Source organism: Hoplias malabaricus, chromosome 17 (genome assembly GCF_029633855.1).
Source record: "Hoplias malabaricus isolate fHopMal1 chromosome 17, fHopMal1.hap1, whole genome shotgun sequence".
Taxonomy (NCBI): domain Eukaryota; kingdom Metazoa; phylum Chordata; class Actinopteri; order Characiformes; family Erythrinidae; genus Hoplias; species Hoplias malabaricus.
In genome coordinates this window covers 10158071-10181505 of record NC_089816.1, presented here as the reverse complement: position 1 = coordinate 10181505, position 23435 = coordinate 10158071, and the positions used below count along the sequence as shown (strand labels likewise).

Sequence of the window (23435 nt, the reverse complement as noted above, 5' to 3'; positions counted from 1 at the left end):
TGTATTAGTATCTGATAAAGCAAATACTGATGTCTTGTTAAATGCTGTACAAGAAAATTCCATTCAGCATGCAGTTCTCTAGAATAGAAAAAACATAGTACATTTGGAAAACACAGAGAATGAAGAACTAAACAAAGGTGGTACTATGCTATAAAGTGTCATGAATACACATTATTTAAAAAATATGAAAACAGAACTTAATAAGTTAAAAAAAATGTCAACTTTGACAATATTTAACTTCCTATCTTATATTCGACAGCCTGTATTTGGACTTATCAATTAGCAATTTAAGGTGGAATGGGAAATTTCCAAATTAAGCTAGTGAACAGATAGCCACATCTTCCAAACACATATACAAATATACAAAAAAAATACAATTTGTACTTGGGTAAATGTAAATAAATAATTTATTCTTAATTTATATCAATTAATTTAAATATCCTGCTTTATATTCTATTATAAAGGCCTGCTAAAAGTTGCATCTAACAGCCAGGATGTTATATAATTTCATATAGACATATCAATTTATAATATTGTTCCTGATATTTTTATTCATCCAGAGTGGAGATGATGAGGACTACAAGAGAATCTATACTAAGAAAATTAAGCCCAGACTGAAGTCCGAGGACCTTGCAGAGGGTGTAGATGTACGTACCGAGCGTCACAGCAGCACCAGCAGTGATGGCAGCACTATCACAACGATTACCCGCCGTATCACTACATACACTGTCGACATACCAGGGGCATCTGGTCAGCAACAGATTGATATTTCAAGCCCAGAGTTAAAATTTCATGTTTCTCAACATGAGCAGTCACAAGGTAGCCCAACTCAGATTAGATTACCACAGGGCTCTTTTACAAGCAAAGTTGGTGTTCAAGAGAATGTAGATGTGGGGGAAGTGAAACTCAGAGATCCAGAGGACACTAGATCATCAGAGACGCACTGGAGTACAGCACATGTCAAAACAACAATTACAAGAGGTGTAGAGGGGAGTGGGAAAGATTTTAAATTGAATTTGTCTGACACTGGACTGTCAGGAGCAATGGCAAAAGGGGAAGTGGGACATTCTGAGTGGATTAAGCATGAAATTAGTGGTATAAGCAGAGGTTCAGCCACTTCAGACACAGGTACAGGTAATGTGGGTGTCTCATGTGAAGTAGGCAAGGATGTAGATAAAAATATAGGTAATGTAAGCTTTAGTAATGACAGTTTGAAAACAAGTGGAAAGGAACAAGGATTGAGCATCCGTGTGAACACAGAAGATGCAATAACTCCACATTTAATAGAGCATAAAATGGTGGTTTCCAAGCCAGACACAGAATCTGGGATGAAAATTTCAAAAGCAAGTAGTGGAACAGAGTTTGTTTCAGGCATTACCATGAAAATGGGATCACAAGACAGCAAAATATCATGGAAAGGCACAGACATTTCATCTTCCAGTGAAAGAAAGCTACCAAAACCTAGCACAGATGTAAAGGGGTTTAAAGTAGAAGGTATAGTGAAGCCAGAAATTGAAAATGGGGGAAACAAACTGCAATTTCTCACTGGGCCAAAAACTTCTACGCAAGAGGTGGATTTGAGCTTCGGTGGTACAAAACTGAGAGGAGACGAGACAAAAACTGATATTCCATCTGTTTCCAGGCGTGATATAATAATAAAGGGCTCCAAAATCCAAGGAGATATTGATGTCTCTGTTGCAAAAGGAGAAATCGAAGGGCCCAAAATAGATATTAAAGGCCCATTACCTAATTTTGCGGGCACAGGAGGAGTTGAACAGACATCAAAAGTCAAAATGCCAACTGAAGTAGGATTCAAGGTGCCATCATTTGCTGTTAAAAGTCCCAAAGTGGAAGGTCCAGAAGTTCATGTAGATCTTCCCAAAATAGATGGTAAAATAAAAACAGTTAGTACAGAAGTGAAAACAACTAATGTTGAAATTGAGGGACCTGACAGAAAAATTGAAGATCCTAAATTTAGGGTGCCAAAAATTACTGATCCAAAAATCTCTATGCCAGATGTGGACTTGAACCTGAAAGGTCCTAAAATCAAAGGGAATGTTGACGTGTCAGTGCCTAAGTTAGAAGGTGACATTAAGGCACCAAAGGTAGACATAAAAGGACCTGAGGTTGACATTGAAGTCGCTGAAGGAGGATTCAAAATGCCAAAAATCAAAATACCATCATTTGGTGTTAAAGAGACAAAGGTGGAGGGACCTGATATTGATGTAAGCCTGCCCAAAGCTGAAGTTGATATAAAAGTACCCTCAATGGACATCAGTGCACCAGATGTTGACATTGAAGGACCAGAGGGTAAAGTGAAAGGTCCTAAGTTCAAGATGCCATCCATCTCTGGTCCTAAGATCCCTATGCCAGATGTGGATTTCAACCTGAAAGGCCCTAAAGTCAAAGGAGATGTTGATGTGTCAGTACCTAATTTAGAAGGAGGTGTTAAAGCGCCAAAGGTTGATATAAAAGGCCCCGAGTTTGATATTGAAGGATCTGAAGGAGGATTCAAAATGCCAAAAATCAAAATACCATCATTTGGTGTTAAAGAGCCAAAGGTGCAGGGACCTGATGTTGATGTAAGCCTGCCCAAAGCTGAAGTTGACATAAAAGTACCCTCAATGGACATCAGTGCACCAGATGTTGACATTGAAGGACCAGAGGGTAAAGTGAAAGGTCCTAAGTTCAAGATGCCATCCATCTCTGGTCCTAAGATCCCTATGCCAGATGTGGATTTCAACCTGAAAGGCCCTAAAGTCAAAGGAGATGTTGATGTGTCAGTACCTAAGTTAGAAGGAGATGTGAAGACACCAAAGGTAGACATAAAAGGCCCTAAAGTTGACATTGAAGGCTCTGAAGGAGGATTCAAAATGCCAAAAATCAAAATGCCATCATTTGGTGGTAAAAGGCCAAAGGTAGAGGGACCTGATGTTGATGTAAGCCTGCCCAAAGCTGAAGTTGATATTAAAGGACCCTCGTTAGAAATGAATGCACCAGATGTTGACATTGAAGGACCAGAGGGTAAAGTGAAGGGTCCTAAGATCAAGATGCCATCCATCTCTGGTCCTAAGATCCCTATGCCAGATGTGGATTTCAACCTGAAAGGCCCTAAAGTCAAAGGAGATGTTGATGTGTCAGTACCTAATTTAGAAGGAGGTGTTAAGGCGCCAAAGGTTGATATAAAAGGCCCCGAGTTTGATATTGAAGGATCTGAAGGAGGATTCAAAATGCCAAAAATCAAAATACCATCATTTGGTGTTAGAGAGCCAAAGGTGGAGGGACCTGATATTGATGTAAGCCTGCCCAAAGCTGAAGTTGATGTAAAAGGACCCTCAATGGACATCAGTGCACCAGATGTTGACATTGAAGGACCAGAGGGTAAAGTGAAAGGTCCCAAATTCAAGATGCCATCCATCTCTGGTCCTAAGATCCCTATGCCAGATGTGGATTTCAACCTGAAAGGCCCTAAAGTCAAAGGAGATGTTGATGTGTCAGTGCCTAAGTTAGAAGGAGATATTAAGGCACCAAAGGTAGACATAAAAGGCCCTAAAGTTGACATTGAAGGCTCTGAAGGAGGATTCAAAATGCCAAAAATCAAAATGCCATCATTTGGTGGTAAAGTTCCAAAGGTGGAGGGACCTGATGTTGATGTAAGCCTGCCCAAAGCTGAAGTTGATATTAAAGGACCCTCGTTTGATATTAATGCACCAGATGTTGACATTGAAGGACCTGAGGGTAAAGTGAAAGGTCCTAAGTTCAAGATGCCATCCATCTCTGGTCCAAAGATCCCTAAGCCAGATGTGGATTTCAACCTGAAAGGCCCTAAAGTCAAAGGAGATGTTGATGTGTCAGTACCTAAGTTAGAAGGAGGTGTTAAGGCGCCAAAGGTTGATATAAAAGGCCCCGAGTTTGATATTGAAGGATCTGAAGGAGGATTCAAAATGCCAAAAATCAAAATACCATCATTTGGTGTTAGAGTGCCGAAGATGGAGGGACCTGATATTGATGTAAGCCTGCCCAAAGCTGAAGTTGATGTAAAAGGACCCTCAATAGACATCAGTGCACCAGATGTTGACATTGAAGGACCTGAGGGTAAAGTTAAAGGTTCCAAATTCAAGATGCCATCCATCTCTGGTCCTAAGATGTCTATGCCAGATGTTGATTTCAACCTGAAAGGCCCTAAAATCAAAGGAAATGTTGATGTGTCAGTGCCTAAGATAGAAGGAGACCTTAAGGCACCAAAGGTTGACATAAAAGGCCCTGAAGTTGACATTGAAGGCACTGAAGGAGGATTCAAAATGCCAAAAATCAAAATACCATCATTTGGTGGTAAAGGGCCAAAGGTGGAGGGACCTGATATTGATGTAAGCCTGCCCAAAGCTGAAGTTGACATAAAAGGACCCTCAATGGATATCAGTGCACCAGATGTTGACATTGAAGGACCTGAGGGTAAAGTGAAAGGTCCCAAACTCAAGATGCCATCCATCTCTGGTCCTAAGATCTCTATGCCAGATGTTGATTTCAACCTGAAAGGCCCTAAAGTCAAAGGAGATGTTGATGTGTCAGTGCCTAAGTTAGAAGGAGATGTTAAGACACCAAAGGTAGACATAAAAGGCCCTAAAGTTGACATTGAAGGCTCTGAAGGAGGATTCAAAATGCCAAAAATCAAAATGCCATCATTTGGTGGTAAAGGGCCAAAGGTAGAGGGACCTGATGTTGATGTAAGCCTGCCCAAAGCTGAAGTTGATATTAAAGGACCCTCGTTTGATATCAATGCACCAGATGTTGACATTGAAGGACCAGAGGGTAAAGTGAAAGGTCCTAAGTTCAAGATGCCATCCATCTCTGGTCCTAAGATCTCTATGCCAGATGCTGATTTCAACCTGAAAGGCCCTAAAATCAAAGGAGATGTTGATGTGTCAGTGCCTAAGTTAGAAGGAGACATTAAGGCACCAAAGGTTGACATAAAAGGGCCTGAAGTTGACATTGAAGGCTCTGAAGGAGGATTCAAAATGCCAAAAATCAAAATGCCATCATTTGGTGGTAAAGGGCCAAAGGTGGAGGGACCTGATATTGATGTAAACCTGCCCAAAGCTGAAGTGGATATAAAAGGACCCTCATTTGATATTAATGCACCAGATGTTGACATTGAAGGACCTGAGGGTAAAGTGAAAGGTCCCAAATTCAAGATGCCATCCATCTCTGGTCCTAAGATCTCTATGCCAGATGTTGATTTCAACCTGAAAGGCCCTAAAGTCAAAGGAGATGTTGATGTGTCAGTGCCTAAGTTAGAAGGAGACATTAAGGCACCAAAGGTTGACATAAAAGGCCCTGAAGTTGACATTGAAGGCTCTGAAGGAGGATTCAAAATGCCAAAATTCAAAATGCCATCATTTGGTGGTAAAGGGCCAAAGGTGGAGGGACCTGATGTTGATGTAAACCTGCCCAAAGCAGAAGTGGATATAAAAGGACCATCGTTGGATATCAGTGCACCAGATGTTGACATTGATCTACCTGAGGGTAAAGTGAAAGGTCCCAAATTCAAGATGCCATCCATCTCTGGTCCTAAGATCTCTATGCCAGATGTTGATTTCAACCTGAAAGGCCCTAAAGTCAAAGGAGATGTTGATGTGTCAGTGTCTAAGTTAGAAGGAGAGATTAAGGCACCAAAGGTTGACATAAAAGGCCCTGAAGTTGACATCGAAGGCTCTGAAGGAGGATTCAAAATGCCAAAAATCAAAATGCCATCATTTGGTGGTAAAGGGCCAAAGGTGGAGGGACCTGATATTGATGTAAACCTGCCCAAAGCTGAAGTGGATATAAAAGGACCCTCATTTGATATTAATGCACCAGATGTTGACATTGAAGGACCTGAGGGTAAAGTGAAAGGTCCCAAATTCAAGATGCCATCCATCTCTGGTCCTAAGATCTCTATGCCAGATGTTGATTTCAACCTGAAAGGCCCTAAAGTCAAAGGAGATGTTGATGTGTCAGTGCCTAAGTTAGAAGGAGACATTAAGGCACCAAAGGTTGACATAAAAGGCCCTGAAGTTGACATTGAAGGCTCTGAAGGAGGATTCAAAATGCCAAAATTCAAAATGCCATCATTTGGTGGTAAAGGGCCAAAGGTGGAGGGACCTGATGTTGATGTAAACCTGCCCAAAGCAGAAGTGGATATAAAAGGACCATCGTTGGATATCAGTGCACCAGATGTTGACATTGATCTACCTGAGGGTAAAGTGAAAGGTCCCAAATTCAAGATGCCATCCATCTCTGGTCCTAAGATCTCTATGCCAGATGTTGATTTCAACCTGAAAGGCCCTAAAGTCAAAGGAGATGTTGATGTGTCAGTGCCTAAGTTAGAAGGAGACATTAAGGCACCAAAGGTTGACATAAAAGGCCCTGAAGTTGACATCGAAGGCTCTGAAGGAGGATTCAAAATGCCAAAAATCAAAATGCCATCATTTGGTGGTAAAGGGCCAAAGGTGGAGGGACCTGATGTTGATGTAAGCCTGCCCAAAGCTGAAGTTGATATTAAAGGACCCTCGTTTGATATTAATGCACCAGATGTTGACATTGAAGGACCTGAGGGTAAAGTGAAAGGTCCTAAGTTCAAGATGCCATCCATCTCTGGTCCTAAGATCTCTATGCCAGATGTTGATTTCAACCTGAAAGGCCCTAAAATCAAAGGAGATGTTGATGTGTCAGTGCCTAAGTTAGAAGGAGATATTAAGGCACCAAAGGTTGACATAAAAGGCCCTGAAGTTGACATTGAAGGCTCTGAAGGAGGATTCAAAATGCCAAAAATCAAAATGCCATCATTTGGTGGTAAAGGGCCAAAGGTGGAGGGACCTGATATTGATGTAAACCTGCCCAAAGCTGAAGTGGATATAAAAGGACCCTCATTTGATATTAATGCACCAGATGTTGACATTGAAGGACCTGAGGGTAAAGTGAAAGGTCCCAAATTCAAGATGCCATCCATCTCTGGTCCTAAGATCTCTATGCCAGATGTTGATTTCAACCTGAAAGGCCCTAAAGTCAAAGGAGATGTTGATGTGTCAGTGCCTAAGTTAGAAGGCGACCTTAAGGCACCAAAGGTTGACATAAAAGGCCCTGAAGTTGACATTGAAGGCTCTGAAGGAGGATTCAAAATGCCAAAATTCAAAATGCCATCATTTGGTGGTAAAGGGCCAAAGGTAGAGGGACCTGATGTTGATGTAAACCTGCCCAAAGCTGAAGTGGATATAAAAGGACCATCGTTGGATATCAGTGCACCAGATGTTGACATTGATCTACCTGAGGGTAAAGTGAAAGGTCCCAAATTCAAGATGCCATCCATCTCTGGTCCTAAGATCTCTATGCCAGATGTTGATTTCAACCTGAAAGGCCCTAAAGTCAAAGGAGATGTTGATGTGTCAGTGCCTAAGTTAGAAGGAGACATTAAGGCACCAAAGGTTGACATAAAAGGCCCTGAATTTGATATCGAAGGCTCTGAAGGAGGATTCAAAATGCCAAAAATCAAAATGCCATCATTTGGTGGTAAAGGGCCAAAGGTGCAGGGACCTGATGTTGATGTAAGCCTGCCCAAAGCTGAAGTGGATATAAAAGGACCCTCATTGGATATCAGTGCATCAGATGTTGACATTGAAGGACCTGAAGGTAAAGTGAAAGGTCCCAAATTCAAGATGCCATCTATCTCTGGTCCTAAGATCTCTATGCCAGATGTTGATTTCAACCTGAAAAGCCCTAAAATCAAAGGAGATGTTGATGTGTCAGTGCCTAAGTTAGAAGGAGATATTAAGGCACCAAAGGTTGACATAAAAGGCCCTGAAGTTGACATTGAAGGCTCTGAAGGAGGATTCAAAATGCCAAAATTCAAAATGCCATCATTTGGTGGTAAAGGGCCAAAGGTGGAGGGACCTGATGTAGATGTAAACCTGCCCAAAGCTGAAGTGGATATTAAAGGACCCTCGTTGGATATCAGTGCACCAGATGTTGACCTTGAAGGTCCTGAGGGTAAAGTGAAAGGTCCCAAATTCAAGATGCCATCCATCTCTGGTCCTAAGATCTCTATGCCAGATGTTGATTTCAACCTGAAAGGCCCTAAAATCAAAGGAGATGTTGATGTGTCAGTACCTAAGATAGGAGGAGACATTAAGGCACCAAAGGTTGACATAAAAGGCCCTGAAGTTGACATTGAAGGCTCTGAAGGAGGATTCAAAATGCCAAAAATCAAAATGCCATCATTTGGTGGTAAAGGGCCAAAGGTAGAGGGACCTGATGTTGATGTAAACCTGCCCAAAGCAGAAGTGGATATAAAAGGACCCTCGTTGGATATCAGTGCACCAGATGTTGACATTGAAGGACCTGAGGGTAAAGTGAAAGGTCCCAAATTCAAGATGCCATCCATCTCTGGTCCTAAGATCTCTATGCCAGATGTTGATTTCAACCTGAAAGGCCCTAAAGTCAAAGGAGATGTTGATGTGTCAGTGCCTAAGATAGAAGGAGACCTCAAGGCACCAAAGGTTGACATAAAAGGCCCTGAAGTTGACATTGAAGGCTCTGAAGGAGGATTCAAAATGCCAAAATTCAAAATGCCATCATTTGGTGGTAAAGGGCCAAAGGTGGAGGGACCTGATGTTGATGTAAGCCTGCCCAAAGCAGAAGTGGATATCAAAGGACCATCGTTTGATATTAATGCACCAGATGTTGACATTGAAGGACCTGAGGGTAAAGTGAAAGGTCCCAAATTCAAGATGCCATCCATCTCTGGTCCTAAGATCTCTATGCCAGATGTTGATTTCAACCTGAAAGGCCCTAAAATCAAAGGAGATGTTGATGTGTCAGTGCCTAAGTTAGAAGGAGACATTAAGGCACCAAAGGTTGACATAAAAGGACCTGAAGTTGACATTGAAGGCTCTGAAGGAGGATTCAAAATGCCAAAATTAAAAATGCCATCATTTGGTGGTAAAGGGCCAAAGGTGGAGGGACCTGATGTTGATGTAAACCTGCCCAAAGGAGAAGTGGATATAAAAGGACCATCGTTGGATATCAGTGCACCAGATGTTGACATTGAAGGACCTGAGGGTAAAGTGAAAGGTCCCAAATTCAAGATGCCATCCATATCAGGTCCTAAGATCTCTATGCCAGATGTTGATTTCAACCTGAAAGGCCCTAAAGTCAAAGGAGATGTTGATGTGTCAGTGCCTAAGATAGAAGGAGACCTCAAGGCACCAAAGGTTGACATAAAAGGCCCTGAAGTTGACATTGAAGGCTCTGAAGGAGGATTCAAAATGCCAAAAATCAAAATGCCAACATTTGGTGGTAAAGGGCCAAAGGTGGAGGGACCTGATGTTGATGTAAGTCTGCCCAAAGCTGAAGTGGATATTAAAGGACCCTCGTTTGATATCAATGCACCAGATGTTGATATTGAAGGACCTGAGGGTAAAGTGAAAGGTCCCAAATTCAAAATGCCATCCATCTCTGGTCCTAAGATCTCTATGCCAGATGTTGATTTCAACCTGAAAGGCCCTAAAGTCAAAGGAGATGTTGATGTGTCAGTGCCTAAGTTAGAAGGAGATATTAAGGCACCAAAGGTTGACATAAAAGGCCCTGAAGTTGACATTGAAGGCTCTGAAGGAGGATTCAAAATGCCAAAATTCAAAATGCCATCATTTGGTGGTAAAGGGCCAAAGGTGCAAGGACTTGATGTTGATGTAAACCTGCCCAAAGCTGAAGTGGATATAAAAGGACCATCGTTGGATATCAGTGCACCAGATGTTGACATTGAAGGTCCTGAGGGTAAAGTGAAAGGTCCCAAATTCAAGATGCCATCCATCTCTGGTCCTAAGATCTCTATGCCAGATGTTGATTTCAACCTGAAAGGCCCTAAAGTCAAAGGAGATGTTGATGTGTCAGTGCCTAAGTTAGAAGGAGACATTAAGGCACCAAAGGTTGACATAAAAGGGCCTGAAGTTGACATTGAAGGCTCTGAAGGAGGATTCAAAATGCCAAAAATCAAAATGCCATCATTTGGTGGTAAAGGGCCAAAGGTGGAGGGACCTGATATTGATGTAAACCTGCCCAAAGCTGAAGTGGATATAAAAGGACCCTCATTTGATATTAATGCACCAGATGTTGACATTGAAGGACCTGAGGGTAAAGTGAAAGGTCCCAAATTCAAGATGCCATCCATCTCTGGTCCTAAGATCTCTATGCCAGATGTTGATTTCAACCTGAAAGGCCCTAAAGTCAAAGGAGATGTTGATGTGTCAGTGCCTATGTTAGAAGGAGACATTAAGGCACCAAAGGTTGACATAAAAGGCCCTGAAGTTGACATTGAAGGCTCTGAAGGAGGATTCAAAATGCCAAAATTCAAAATGCCATCATTTGGTGGTAAAGGGCCAAAGGTGGAGGGACCTGATGTTGATGTACGCCTGCCCAAAGCTAAAGTGGATATAAAAGGACCCTCATTGGATATCAGTGCACCAGAAGTTGACATTGAAGGACCAGAGGGTAAAGTAAAAGGTCCCAAATTCAAGATGCCTTCGATCTCTGGTCCTAAAATCTCTATGCCAGATGTTGATTTTAATCTGAAAGGTCCAAAAATTAAAGGAGATGTTGATGTGTCAGTGCCTAAGATAGAAGGAGAGATTAAGACACCAAAGGTAGACATAAAAGGCCCTGAAATTGACATCGAAGGCTCTGAAGGAGGATTCAAAATGCCAAAAATCAAAATGCCATCTTTTGGTGGTAAAGGGGTAAAGGTGGAGGGACCTGATGTTGATGTAAGCCTGCCCAAAGCAGAAGTGGATATAAAAGGACCATCGTTGGATATCAGTGCACCAGATGTTGACATTGAAGGACCTGAGGGTAAAGTGAAAGGTCCCAAGTTCAAGATGCCATCCATCTCTGGTCCTAAGATCTCTATGCCAGATGTTGATTTTAATCTGAAAGGCCCAAAAATTAAAGGAGATGTTGATGTGTCAGTGCCTAAGTTAGAAGGAGAGATTAAGACACCAAAGGTAGACATAAAAGGACCTGAAGTTGACATTGAAGGCTCTGAAGGAGGATTCAAAATGCCAAAAATCAAAATGCCATCATTTGGTGGTAAAGGGCCAAAGGTGGAGGGACCTGATGTTGATGTAAATCTACCAAAGACAGATATTAACATTAAAGGCCCAAAGATTGATTTGAAAAGTCCAGATGTTGACATTGAAGGACCAGAGGGAAAAATCAAGAGTCCTAAATTCAAAATGCCCTCCATATCAGGTCCAAAGATTTCTATGCCTGACGTAGACCTCAATCTTAAAGGTCCTAAAATCAAGGGAGATGTGGATGTCTCTGTTCCGAAAATTGAGGGTGAGATTAAAGCACCCAAAGTAGACATTGAAGGTCCTCATGTTGATGTGGAGGGACCAGATGGAGGTTTCAAGATGCCCAAAATCAAAATGCCATCATTTGGATTTAAGGGACCTAAAGTTGAAGGCCCTGAATTTGATGTAAATCTGCCAAAGGCAGATATTGACATTAAAGGGCCCAATATTGATGTGAAAAGCCCAGATTTTGACATTGAAGGGCCAGAAGGAAAAATCAAGGGTTCCAAATTCAAAATGCCCTCCATATCAGGTCCAAAGATCTCAATGCCTGATGTAGACTTCAATCTTAAAGGCCCTAAAATCAAAGGAGATATGGATGTCTCAGTTCCAAAGATTGAGGGTGACATTAAAGCACCAGAAGTTGATATCGAAGGCTCTGAAGGAGGATTCAAAATGCCAAAATTCAAAATGCCATCATTTGGTAGTAAAGGGCCAAAGGTGGAGGGACCTGATGTTGATGTAAGCCTGCCTAAAGCTGATGTGGATATAAAAGGACCCTCAATAGACATCAGTGCACCAGATGTTGACATTGAAGGACCAGAGGGTAAAGTGAAAGGTCCTAAATTCAAGATGCCATCCATCTCTGGTCCTAAAATCTCTATGCCAGATGTTGATTTCAACCTGAAAGGCCCTAAAATCAAAGGAGATGTTGATGTGTCAGTGCCTAAGATAGAAGGAGACCTTAAGGCACCAAAGGTTGACATAAAAGGCCCTGAAGTTGACATTGAAGGCCCTGAAGGAGGATTCAAAATGCCAAAAATCAAAATGCCATCATTTGGTGGTAAAGGGCCAAAGGTGGAGGGACCTGATATTGATGTAAACCTGCCCAAAGCTGAAGTGGATATAAAAGGACCCTCAATAGACATCAGTGCACCAGATGTTGACATTGAAGGACCAGAGGGTAAAGTGAAAGGTCCTAAATTCAAGATGCCATCCATCTCTGGTCCTAAAATCTCTATGCCAGATGTTGATTTCAACCTGAGAGGCCCTAAAATCAAAGGAGATGTTGATGTGTCAGTGCCTAAGATAGAAGGAGACCTTAAGGCACCAAAGGTTGACATAAAAGGCCCTGAAGTTGACATTGAAGGCCCTGAAGGAGGATTCAAAATGCCAAAAATCAAAATGCCATCATTTGGTGGTAAAGGGCCAAAGGTGGAGGGACCTGATGTTGATGTAAACCTGCCCAAAGCTGAAGTGGATATAAAAGGACCATCGTTGGATATCAGTGCACCAGATGTTGACATTGAAGGACCAGAGGGTAAAGTGAAAGGTCCCAAATTCAAGATGCCATCCATCTCTGGTCCTAAAATATCTATGCCAGATGTAGATTTTAATCTGAAAGGCCCAAAAATCAAAGGAGATGTTGATGTGTCAGTGCCTAAGTTAGAAGGAGACCTTAAGGCACCAAAGGTTGACATAAAAGGCCCTGAAGTTGACATTGAAGGCCCTGAAGGAGGATTCAAAATGCCAAAAATCAAAATGCCATCATTTGGTGGTAAAGGGCCAAAGGTGGAGGGACCTGATGTAGATGTAAGCCTGCCCAAAGCTGAAGTTGATATTAAAGGACCCTCGTTAGATATTAATGCACCAGATGTTGACCTTGAAGGACCAGAGGGTAAAGTGAAAGGTCCTAAGTTCAAGATGCCATCCATCTCTGGTCCTAAGATCTCTATGCCAGATGTTGATTTCAACCTGAAAGGCCCTAAAGTCAAAGGAGATGTTGATGTGTCAGTGCCTAAGTTAGAAGGAGACATTAAGGCACCAAAGGTTGACATAAAAGGCCCAGAGTTTGATATTGAAGGACCTGAAGGAGGATTCAAAATGCCAAAAATCAAAATGCCAACATTTGGTGTTAAAGGGCCAAAGGTGGAGGGACCTGATGTTGATGTAAGCCTGCCCAAAGCTGAAGTGGATATAAAAGGACCCTCAATAGACATCAGTGCACCAGATGTTGACATTGAAGGACCAGAGGGTAAAGTGAAAGGTCCTAAATTCAAGATGCCATCCATCTCTGGTCCTAAAATCTCTATGCCAGATGTTGATTTCAACCTGAGAGGCCCTAAAATCAAAGGAGATGTTGATGTGTCAGTGCCTAAGTTAGAAGGAGACATTAAGGCACCAAAGGTTGACATAAAAGGCCCAGAGTTTGATATTGAAGGACCTGAAGGAGGATTCAAAATGCCAAAAATCAAAATGCCAACATTTGGTGTTAAAGGGCCAAAGGTGGAGGGACCTGATGTTGATGTAAGCCTGCCCAAAGCTGAAGTGGATATAAAAGGACCCTCATTAGACATCAGTGCACCAGATATTGACATTGAGGGACCAGATGGAAAAGTCAAGAGTCCGAAATTCAAGATGCCATCTATTTCAGGCCCAAAGCTGTCTATGCCAGATGTGGATTTTAACCTCAAAGGTAGCAAAGTAAAAGGTGATATAGATATGTCTGGTCCAACAATTGAAGGAGATATATCTGTTCCTAAAGTAGACATTGAAGGACCCAAAGTTGATTTAGATGTTCCCGAAGCTGGTTTGAAGAAGTCAAAGTTTAAAATGCCAAAATTCAAAATGCCAAAATTTGGATTTAAATCTGCTAAGGCAGATGTGCCTAGCGTTGATGTAACTGGGCCCGAAGCAGATATTGATATTAAAGTACCATCAGCTGACCTTGAGTTCAAAGAAGGGAAGATAAAAGATCCCAAAATTAAAATGCCTACTGTCTCTGGGCCAAAAATCTCGATGCCTGATGTAGACTTCAATCTTAAAGGTCCTAAAATCAAAGGAGATATGGATATCTCAGTTCCAAAGATTGAGGGAGATATTAAAGCACCAAAAATGGAAATTGAAGGTCCAGAAATTGACATGGAAGGACCAGATGGAGGTTTCAAGATGCCCAAAATTAAAATGCCATCACTTGGATTTAAAGGACCGAAAGTTGAGGGCCCTGATGTTGATGCAAATCTACCAAAGGCGGATATTAACATTAAAGGCCCAAAGATTGATTTGAAAAGTCCAGATGTTGATATTGAAGGACCAGAGGGAAAAATCAAGAGTCCTAAATTCAAAATGCCCTCCATATCAGGTCCAAAGATTTCTATGCCTGACGTAGACCTCAATCTTAAAGGTCCTAAAATCAAGGGAGATGTGGATGTCTCTGTTCCGAAAATTGAGGGTGAGATTAAAGCACCCAAAGTAGACATTGAAGGTCCTCATGTTGATGTGGAGGGACCAGATGGAGGTTTCAAGATGCCCAAAATCAAAATGCCATCATTTGGATTTAAGGGACCTAAAGTTGAAGGCCCTGAATTTGATGTAAATCTGCCAAAGGCAGATATTGACATTAAAGGGCCCAATATTGATGTGAAAAGCCCAGATTTTGACATTGAAGGGCCAGAAGGAAAAATCAAGGGTCCCAAATTCAAAATGCCCTCCATATCAGGTCCAAAGATCTCAATGCCTGATGTAGACTTCAATCTTAAAGGCCCTAAAATCAAAGGAGATGTGGATGTCTCAGTTCCAAAAATTGAGGGCGACATTAAAGCACCAAAAGTTGATATTGAAGGTCCAGAAATTGATGTGGAGGGACCAGAGGGAGGTCTCAAGATGCCAAAAATCAAAATGCCATCATTTGGATTTAAAGGACCAAATGTTGAGGTTCCTGAAGTTGATGCTAATCTACCTAAAGCTGACATTGACATTAAAGGCCCCAAGATTGATGTGAAATCCCCTGAGATTGACATTGAAGGACCAGAAGGAAAACTCAGGGGTCCCAAGTTCAAAATGCCATCCATATCAGGTCCAAAGATATCCATGCCTGATGTAGACTTCAATCTTAAAGGTCCTAAAGTCAAAGGAGATATGGATGTCTCAGTTCCAAAGATTAAGGGAGAAATTAAAGCACCCAAAGTAGACATTGAAGGTCCAGAATTTGAAGTGGAGGGACCAGAGGGAGGTATCAAAATGCCCAAAATCAAAATGCCATCATTTGGATTTAAAGGACCTAAAGGTGAGGGCCCTGAATTGGATGTAAATCTGCCGAAGGCTGACATAGATGTCAAAGGCCCGAAGATTGATGTTAAAAGTCCAGATTTTGATATTGAAGGACCAGAGGGAAAAATTAAGGGCCCCAAATTCAAAATGCCCTCCATATCAGGTCCAAAGATCTCAATGCCGGATGTAGACTTCAATTTGAAAGGCCCTAAAATCAAAGGAGATATGGATGTCTCAGTTCCAAAAATTGAGGGTGATATTAAAGCACCCAAAGTAGACATTGAATGTCCAGAAATTGATGTTGAGGGACCAGAGGGAGGTTTAAAGATGCCAAAATTCAAAATGCCATCATTTGGATTCAAAGGACAAAAGCTTGAGGGTCCTGAAGTTGATGTTAATCTACCTAAAGCTGACATAGACATTAAAGCCCCCAAGATTGATGTCAAATCCCCTGGCATGGACATTGAAGGGCCAGAAGGCAAAATCAAAGGGCCCAAATTCAAAATGCCCACCATATCAGGTCCAAAGATTTCCATGCCTGATGTAGACCTCAATCTTAAAGGTCCTAAGATCAAGGGAGATGTTGATGTTTCAGTTCCAAAGATTGAGGGTGACATTAAAGCACCCAAAGTAGACATTGAAGGTCCAGAAATTGATGTGGAGGGACCAGAGGGAGGTCTCAAGATGCCAAAATTCAAAATGCCATCATTTGGATTTAAAGGACCCAAACTGGAAGGCCCTGATGTAGATGTAAATTTGCCAAAGGCTGATATTGATATTAAAGGCCCCAAGCTTGATATGAAATCTCCTGGGATGGACATTGAAGGACCAGAAGGCAAACTCAAAGGGCCCAAATTCAAAATGCCATCCATATCAGGTCCAAAGATCTCTATGCCTGATGTAGACTTCAATGTTAAAGGACCTAGAGCAAAGGGAGATATGGACGTCTCTGTTCCAAAGATTGAGGGTGATATTAAAGCACCCAAAGTAGACATTGAAGGTCCAGAATTTGATGTGGAGGGACCAGAGGGAGGTCTTAAAATGCCAAAATTCAAAATGCCATCATTTGGATTTAAAGGACCCAAACTGGAAGGGCCTGATGTTGATGTAAATCTGCCGAAGGCTGACATAGATGTCAAATGTCCGAAGATTGATGTTAAAAGTCCAGATTTTGATATTGAAGGACCAGAGGGAAAAATCAAGGGCCCCAAATTCAAAATGCCCTCCATATCAGGTCCAAAGATCTCAATGCCGGATGTAGACCTCAATTTGAAAGGCCCTAAAATCAAAGGAGATATGGATGTCTCAGTTCCAAAGATTGAGGGTGACATTAAAGCACCCAAAGTAGACATTGAAGGTCCAGAAGTCGATGTGGAGGGACCAGAAGGAGGTCTTAAGATGCCAAAATTCAAAATGCCATCATTTGGATTTAAAGGACCCAAACTGGAAGGCCCTGATGTTGATTTAAATCTGCCAAAGGCTGATATTGACATTAAAGGCCCCAAGCTTGATATGAAATCCCCTGGGATGGACATTGAAGGACCAGAAGGCAAAATCAAAGGGCCCAAATTCAAAATGCCATCCATATCAGGACCAAAGATCTCTATGCCTGATGTAGACTTCAATGTTAAAGGACCTAAAGTAAAGGGAGATATGGATGTCTCTGTTCCAAAGATCGAGGGTGACATTAAAGCACCCAAAGTAGACATTGAAGGTCCAGAATTTGATGTGGAGGGACCAGAAGGAGGTCTCAAGATGCCAAAATTCAAAATGCCATCATTTGGATTTAAAGGACCCAAACTGGAAGGCCCTGATATAGATGCTAATCTGCCTCAGTCTGATATTGACATTAAATCCCCAAAGATTGATGTTAAAAGCCCAGATGTTGACATTGAAGGACCAGAGGGAAAAATCAAGGGTCCCAAATTCAAAATGCCCTCCATATCAGGACCAAAGATCTCCATGCCTGATGTAGACTTTAATGTTAAAGGACCTAAAGTAAAGGGAGATGTGAATGTCTCAGTTCCAAAGATTGAGGGTGATATTAAAGCACCTAAAGTAGACATTGAAGGTCCTCATGTTGATGTGGAGGGACCAGAGGGAGGTTTCAAGATGCCCAAAATCAAAATGCCATCATTTGGATTTAAGGGACCTAAAGTTGAGGGCCCTGAATTTGATGTAAATCTGCCTAAGGCTGATATAGACATTAAAGGCCCAAAGATTGATGTTAAAAGCCCAGATGTTGATATTGAAGGACCAGAGGGAAAAATCAAGGGTCCCAAATTCAAAATGCCCTCCATATCAGGTCCAAAGATCTCTATGCCTGATGTAGACCTCAATCTTAAAGGCCCTAAAATCAAAGGAGATGTGGATGTCTCAGTTCCAAAGATTGAGGGTGACATTAAAGCACCCAAATTAGACATTGAAGGTCCAGAAATTGATGTTGAGGGACCAGAGGGAGGTCTCAAGATGCCAAAATTCAAAATGCCATCATTTGGATTTAAAGGACCCAAACTGGAAGGGCCTGATGTTGATGTAAATCTGCCGAAGGCTGACATAGATGTCAAATGTCCGAAGATTAATGTTAAAAGTCCAGATTTTGATATTGAAGGACCAGAGGGAAAAATCAAGGGCCCCAAATTCAAAATGCCCTCCATATCAGGTCCAAAGATCTCGATGCCTGATGTAGACTTCAATGTTAAAGGACCTAGAGTAAAGGGAGATATGGATGTCTCTGTTCCAAAGATTGAGGGTGATATTAAAGCACCCAAATTAGACATTGAAGGTCCAGAAATTGATGTGGAGGGACCAGAGGGAGGTTTCAAGATGCCCAAAATCAAAATGCCATCATTTGGATTTAAAGGACCAAAAGTTGAAGGCCCTGAAGTTGATGTAAATCTGCCTAAGGCTGATGTTGACATTAAAGGCCCCAAGATTGATGTTAAAAGCCCAGATGTTGACATTGAAGGACCAGAGGGAAAAATCAAGGGTCCCAAATTCAAAATGCCATCCATATCAGGTCCAAAGATCTCTATGCCTGACATAGACCTCAATCTTAAAGGCCCTAAAATCAAAGGAGATGTGGATGTCTCAGTTCCAAAGATTGAGGGTGACATTAAAGCACCCAAAGTAGACATTGAAGGTCCAGAAATTGACGTGGAGGGACCAGAGGGAGGTCTCAAGATGCCAAAATTCAAACTGCCATCATTTGGACTTAAAGGACCCAAACTAGAAGGCCCTGATGTTGATTTAAATCTGCCAAAGGCTGATATTGACATTAAAGGCCCTAAGCTTGATATGAAATCCCCTGGGATGGACATTGAAGGACCAGAAGGCAAAATCAAAGGGCCCAAATTCAAAATGCCATCCATATCAGGACCAAAGATCTCTATGCCTGATGTAGACTTCAATGTTAAAGGACCTAGAGTAAAGGGAGATATGGATGTCTCGGTTCCAAAGATTGAGGGTGATATTAAAGCACCCAAAGTAGACATTGAAGGTCCAGAATTTGATGTGGAGGGACTAGAAGGAGGTCTCAAGATGCCAAAATTCAAAATGCCATCATTTGGATTCAAAGGACCCAAACTGGAAGGCCCTGATGTAGATATAAATATGCCAAAGGCTGATATTGACATTAAAGGCCCCAAAATTGATGTGAAAAGCCCAGATGTTGACATTGAAGGTCCAGAAGGAAAAATTAAAGGGCCCAAATTCAAAATGCCCTCTTTATCAGGTCCAAAGGTCTCCATGCCTGATGTAGACTTCAATGTTAAAGGCCCTAAAATAAAAGGAGATATGGATATATCAGTTCCAAAAATTGAGGGTGATATTAAAGCACCCAAAGTAGACATTGAAGGTCCAGAATTTGATGTGGAGGGACCAGAAGGACGTCTCAAAATGCCAAAATTCAAAATGCCATCATTTGGATTTAAAGGACCCAAACTGGAAGGCCCTGATGTAGATGTAAATCTGCCAAAGGCTGATATTGACATTAAAGCCCCCAAAATTGATGTGAAAAGCCCAAATGTTGACATTGAAGGTCCAGAAGGAAAGATCAAAGGGCCCAAATTCAAAATGCCATCATTTGGATTTAAAGGGCCCAAACTGGAAGGGCCTGATGTAGACGTAAATCTGCCAAAGGCTAATATTGACATTAAAGCCCCCAACATTGATGTTAAAAGCCCAGCTGTTGACATTGAAGGTCCAGAAGGCAAAATTAAAGGCCCCAAATTTAAAATGCCCACCGTATCAGGTCCAAAGATTTCCATGCCTGATGTAGACTTCAATGTTAAAGGGCCTAAAGTAAAGGGAGATGTGAATGTATCAGTTCCAAAAATTGAGGGTGATATTAAAGCACCAAAAGTGGATATTGAAGGTCCAGAAATGAATGTGGAAGGACCAGATGGAGGTTTCAAGATGCCCAAAATCAAAATGCCATCATTTGAATTTAAAGGACCGAAACTGGAGGGCCCGGATATGGATGCAAGTCTGCCAAAGGGTGATTTTAAAGGTCCAGATTTTGACATTGAAGGACCAGAAGGAAAAATCAAAGGCCCCAAATTCAACATTCCCTCCCTAACAGGTCCAAAGATTTCCATGCCTGATGTAGACTTCAATGTTAAAGGACCTAAAATAAAGGGAGACATAGGTGTTTCAGTTCCAAAGATTGAGGGTGACATTAAAGCACCTAAAGTAGATATTGAAGGACCTGAAATTGATGTAGAGGGACCAGAGGGAGGCTTGAAGATGCCAAAAATGAAAATGCCATCCTTTGGATTTAAAGGTCCGAAACTCGAGGGCACTGATATTGATGTAAAATTGCCAAAGGCTGATCTTGACATTAAAGGCACGAAGATTGATGTTAAAAGCCCAGATATTGAAATTGAAGGACCAGAAGGAAACATCAAGGGCCCCAAATTCAAAATGCCTACAATATCTGGTCCAAACATTTCTATGCCTGATGTAAACCTAAATCTGAAAGGACCAAAAGTAAAGGGAGATGTAAATGCCTCAGTTCCTAAAATTGAAGGTGATATTAAAGCTCCTAAAGTAGACATTGAAGGTGTAGACATTGATGTTGAGGGACCTGATGGAAAAATAAAAGGAGCTAAACTGAAAATGCCATCCCTATCTGGCCCTAATATCTCTGTGCCTGATATTGATATAAATCTTAAGGGTCCAAAATTGAAGGGTGTTCCAGAGATAAAAGGTGATGTCAGAACACCAAAACTTGACATCGAAGGGCCTGCTGTTAATATAGAAGGACAAGAGGGTTTTAAAATCCCTAAATTAAAAATGCCAAAATTTGGAATTAAGGGTCCAACAGTGGAGGGTCCTGATGTGGATGCAAATCTTTCTAAAGCTGAGGTGGACATTAAAGGGCCCCACATTGATATCAAGGGACCTAAGATCAGTGGCAAGGGCCTTGATATCGATAGCAATCTAGAAGGCCCTGATGTTGAAATGAATGTGAAAGGGAGGAAAGATAAATTAAAAAAGCCAAAGGTGAAAGGGAAGATGAAAACAAACATTGACATAGATACTAAAACTGAAAGTGCTGAGTTAGATGTAGAGTCACCTGATATACACCTCAAGGGGCCGAAAGTAAAGAAGCCACTATTTGGAAAAATACATTTTCCTGGGGTGGAATTTGACATCAAGTCCCCAAAAGTAAAAGGTGGTGGCTCAGTGTCTGGAATTTCAAAATCAGTGTCTGGTACGGGAAAAGGAAGCTTTGAAGGTAGAGTTAAGGATCACACAATTGATGCTGAAGGTGTTAAAATAGAAGCAGGAAATCAGGATGTAGAGTTCAAGATGCCAGTTGTAAAGGTCAAAGCACCCCATGGAGTTGTTTCAGAGCAGAAAAAGGGGGAAATAATAGTAAGTACTGGAGATTCTGGTAAGATGGAATATCCTGAGGGTAATTTAACCTTTCCTAAAATGAAAGTGCCAAAGTTTGGAGTTGCGTTGCCTCAAGTAGAGGGAAGGGAGATGGGAGTTGATGCAGGTTCAGGAGAATTAACTGCTAGGGCTAACATTAGTTCCCAAAGTCTAGAGATGCAAAGTCCAGAACTGAAAAGCAGTGGTGGAAAAATTAAAGTTAAGAAGCCACGATTCTTTGGCAAATCTAAAACTAAGGGTGGAAGTGCTGCTGATCTTACTATTCAGGAGCCTGAAATTGCATTTACAAGTGAGGGTAGTGCAAAGGTGTCTAAAGAGTTAAGTTTGAGTTCAGGGGAACTGATAGGTGGCAAGATGGTAGAGGGTGCTTCTGGCTTGAAAATTTCACCTAAGAGTAAATCTGCTTCACTTGACCTTTACAAGAAATCAAGGCATCGTTCTTCCTCACTGAGTGATGAAGGAGAACTAGCTTCCCCCACTTCTATTGAAGGGCATTTGCAGACAGAGGGTGGTAACATTTCAGTGGATCTAGGAGATGCCAAAATGAAAGGCAAAAAAGGAAAGTTGAAATTTGGCACATTTGGTGGATTTGGCTCAAAATCCAAGGGTTCTTATGAAGTAACACTTGGAGATGACAGTGAAGCCAAGGTAGAAGGAGCTAGTGGCAGTGTTCTTCCTTCTAAGAAAAAGAGAGTTTCATCATCATCTAGTAGTGATAGTGGTTCAAAGGGTGGTTTTCGCTTCCCAAGAGTTGAAATTGCTGTTTCACCAAAGAAATAGTGCATTGTGATACAGTTAAAAGCACTAATGTTCTGTCCATTCTTTGTACTACCTGTTGATATTCATTTGTTTTAAAATAGACAGCTACATTTTTATGCCTCATTTAAATACAGTGCACTGTCACAAACAGATGCTTATTGTTGGTTTAATTTCTTTACAACAATTCCTCCCATTTTTATTGTTATTATTATTTTTTTGGTGTTGCTGGGGTACAGGTCATGTCTTTTGAACTCAAAATTTAAATGTAAATAAGAGAAATTTGTATTGTAATTTTAAAAGACACTTGTAAATAGACAAGAAATTCTGCTTACTATCTCATTATAAATTCAATACCACAACAGATGACTAGTTGAAATGATATATCTGCATCTGGTTTAAAACATTTTGTGATATTATATTTTTGTATTTTTCAACCTTTGAGTGGTAATGGTTCTGCAATCATCTGTCATTAATAGTGACGTATTTCCTACTTACAAAAATGCCTGTTCACATTTAAAATTTTAATGGAAAATTTATATTTGAAATGTTATTATTTTGTAAGCTTTTAGATAAATAACCAGTGCTGTATATTACTTAAACAAATTTATTAGCAAATTTAAAAGTGTCAGTCCAATCAACTGCCATTTTATATAAAAGATGTAAAAAGTGTAAATAAGCTGCTGATATAATAAACCACATAATGTGGCATGACTTTTAGTCCCAAGTAAAATGCACATAGGAATTGTGTATTTTATCAGGATGCAGTTTACACAAAGATCAGGTCCCAAGGTATTTATATTCATATAAGTCTATCATACATAAAAGAAAAGGTCAGCCACCATCAGTTCATGATCATATGTCCAAATGTCCAAAATGGTTTATCAGCTATTACTGTTTTAATGACAACAACTGATATATCTCACACATTTTATGTTCAGTGGAATCTCTCTCTCTCTCTCTCACTCTCTCTCTCTCTCTCTCTTTCCATTCCAACAAATTTTCACTCAGTGAAAAGCTGTTGAAATGTGGAGGAGTGACTTATAGAATTGGGCAATGCTCATGTGGGACATTTATGACAAATTTCAGAACTGTTACTTTGTTTCCTGTGTCAGCTGCAAAAAAACCAAATAAAGTGTTTGATTACGAATATGTGTGCATTCATTATATACAAATTTGAAGTTAAATATTTATGCTGTTATAACAAGGTTCACTTAATGAATGTTTTCAATAAATCAGTCATCAGATTTCAGTCCTGTGTGTGAGGAATTTGCTACAGTCCAAAGTTAGCTAGTTGTTTTTTTTTTTTTCATGGTACAGGAGACAAGAGCCAAGAAAACAGGAAATGATGCCAGATTTCCTGGTTGTTCAAACCCAGCCATTGAGGTCAGCGCTGAGGAAGGCGCA

The 23435-nt window shown here is 41.0% G+C and overlaps 1 protein-coding gene across 1 annotated transcript in view; it reads left to right on the top strand.

Annotated features, from left to right (window-relative positions):
* ahnak (AHNAK nucleoprotein) overlaps positions 1-23178 on the top strand; it is a 38761-nt gene extending 15583 nt beyond the window's left edge. Inside the window, exon 6 of the mRNA XM_066648908.1 lies at positions 561-23178. Within this exon, the coding sequence (XP_066505005.1) occupies positions 561-22052 (21492 nt within the window). The 3' untranslated portion in view covers positions 22053-23178. The remainder of the gene's footprint in view (positions 1-560) is intronic.
* Positions 23179-23435: the final 257 nt, after the last annotated feature.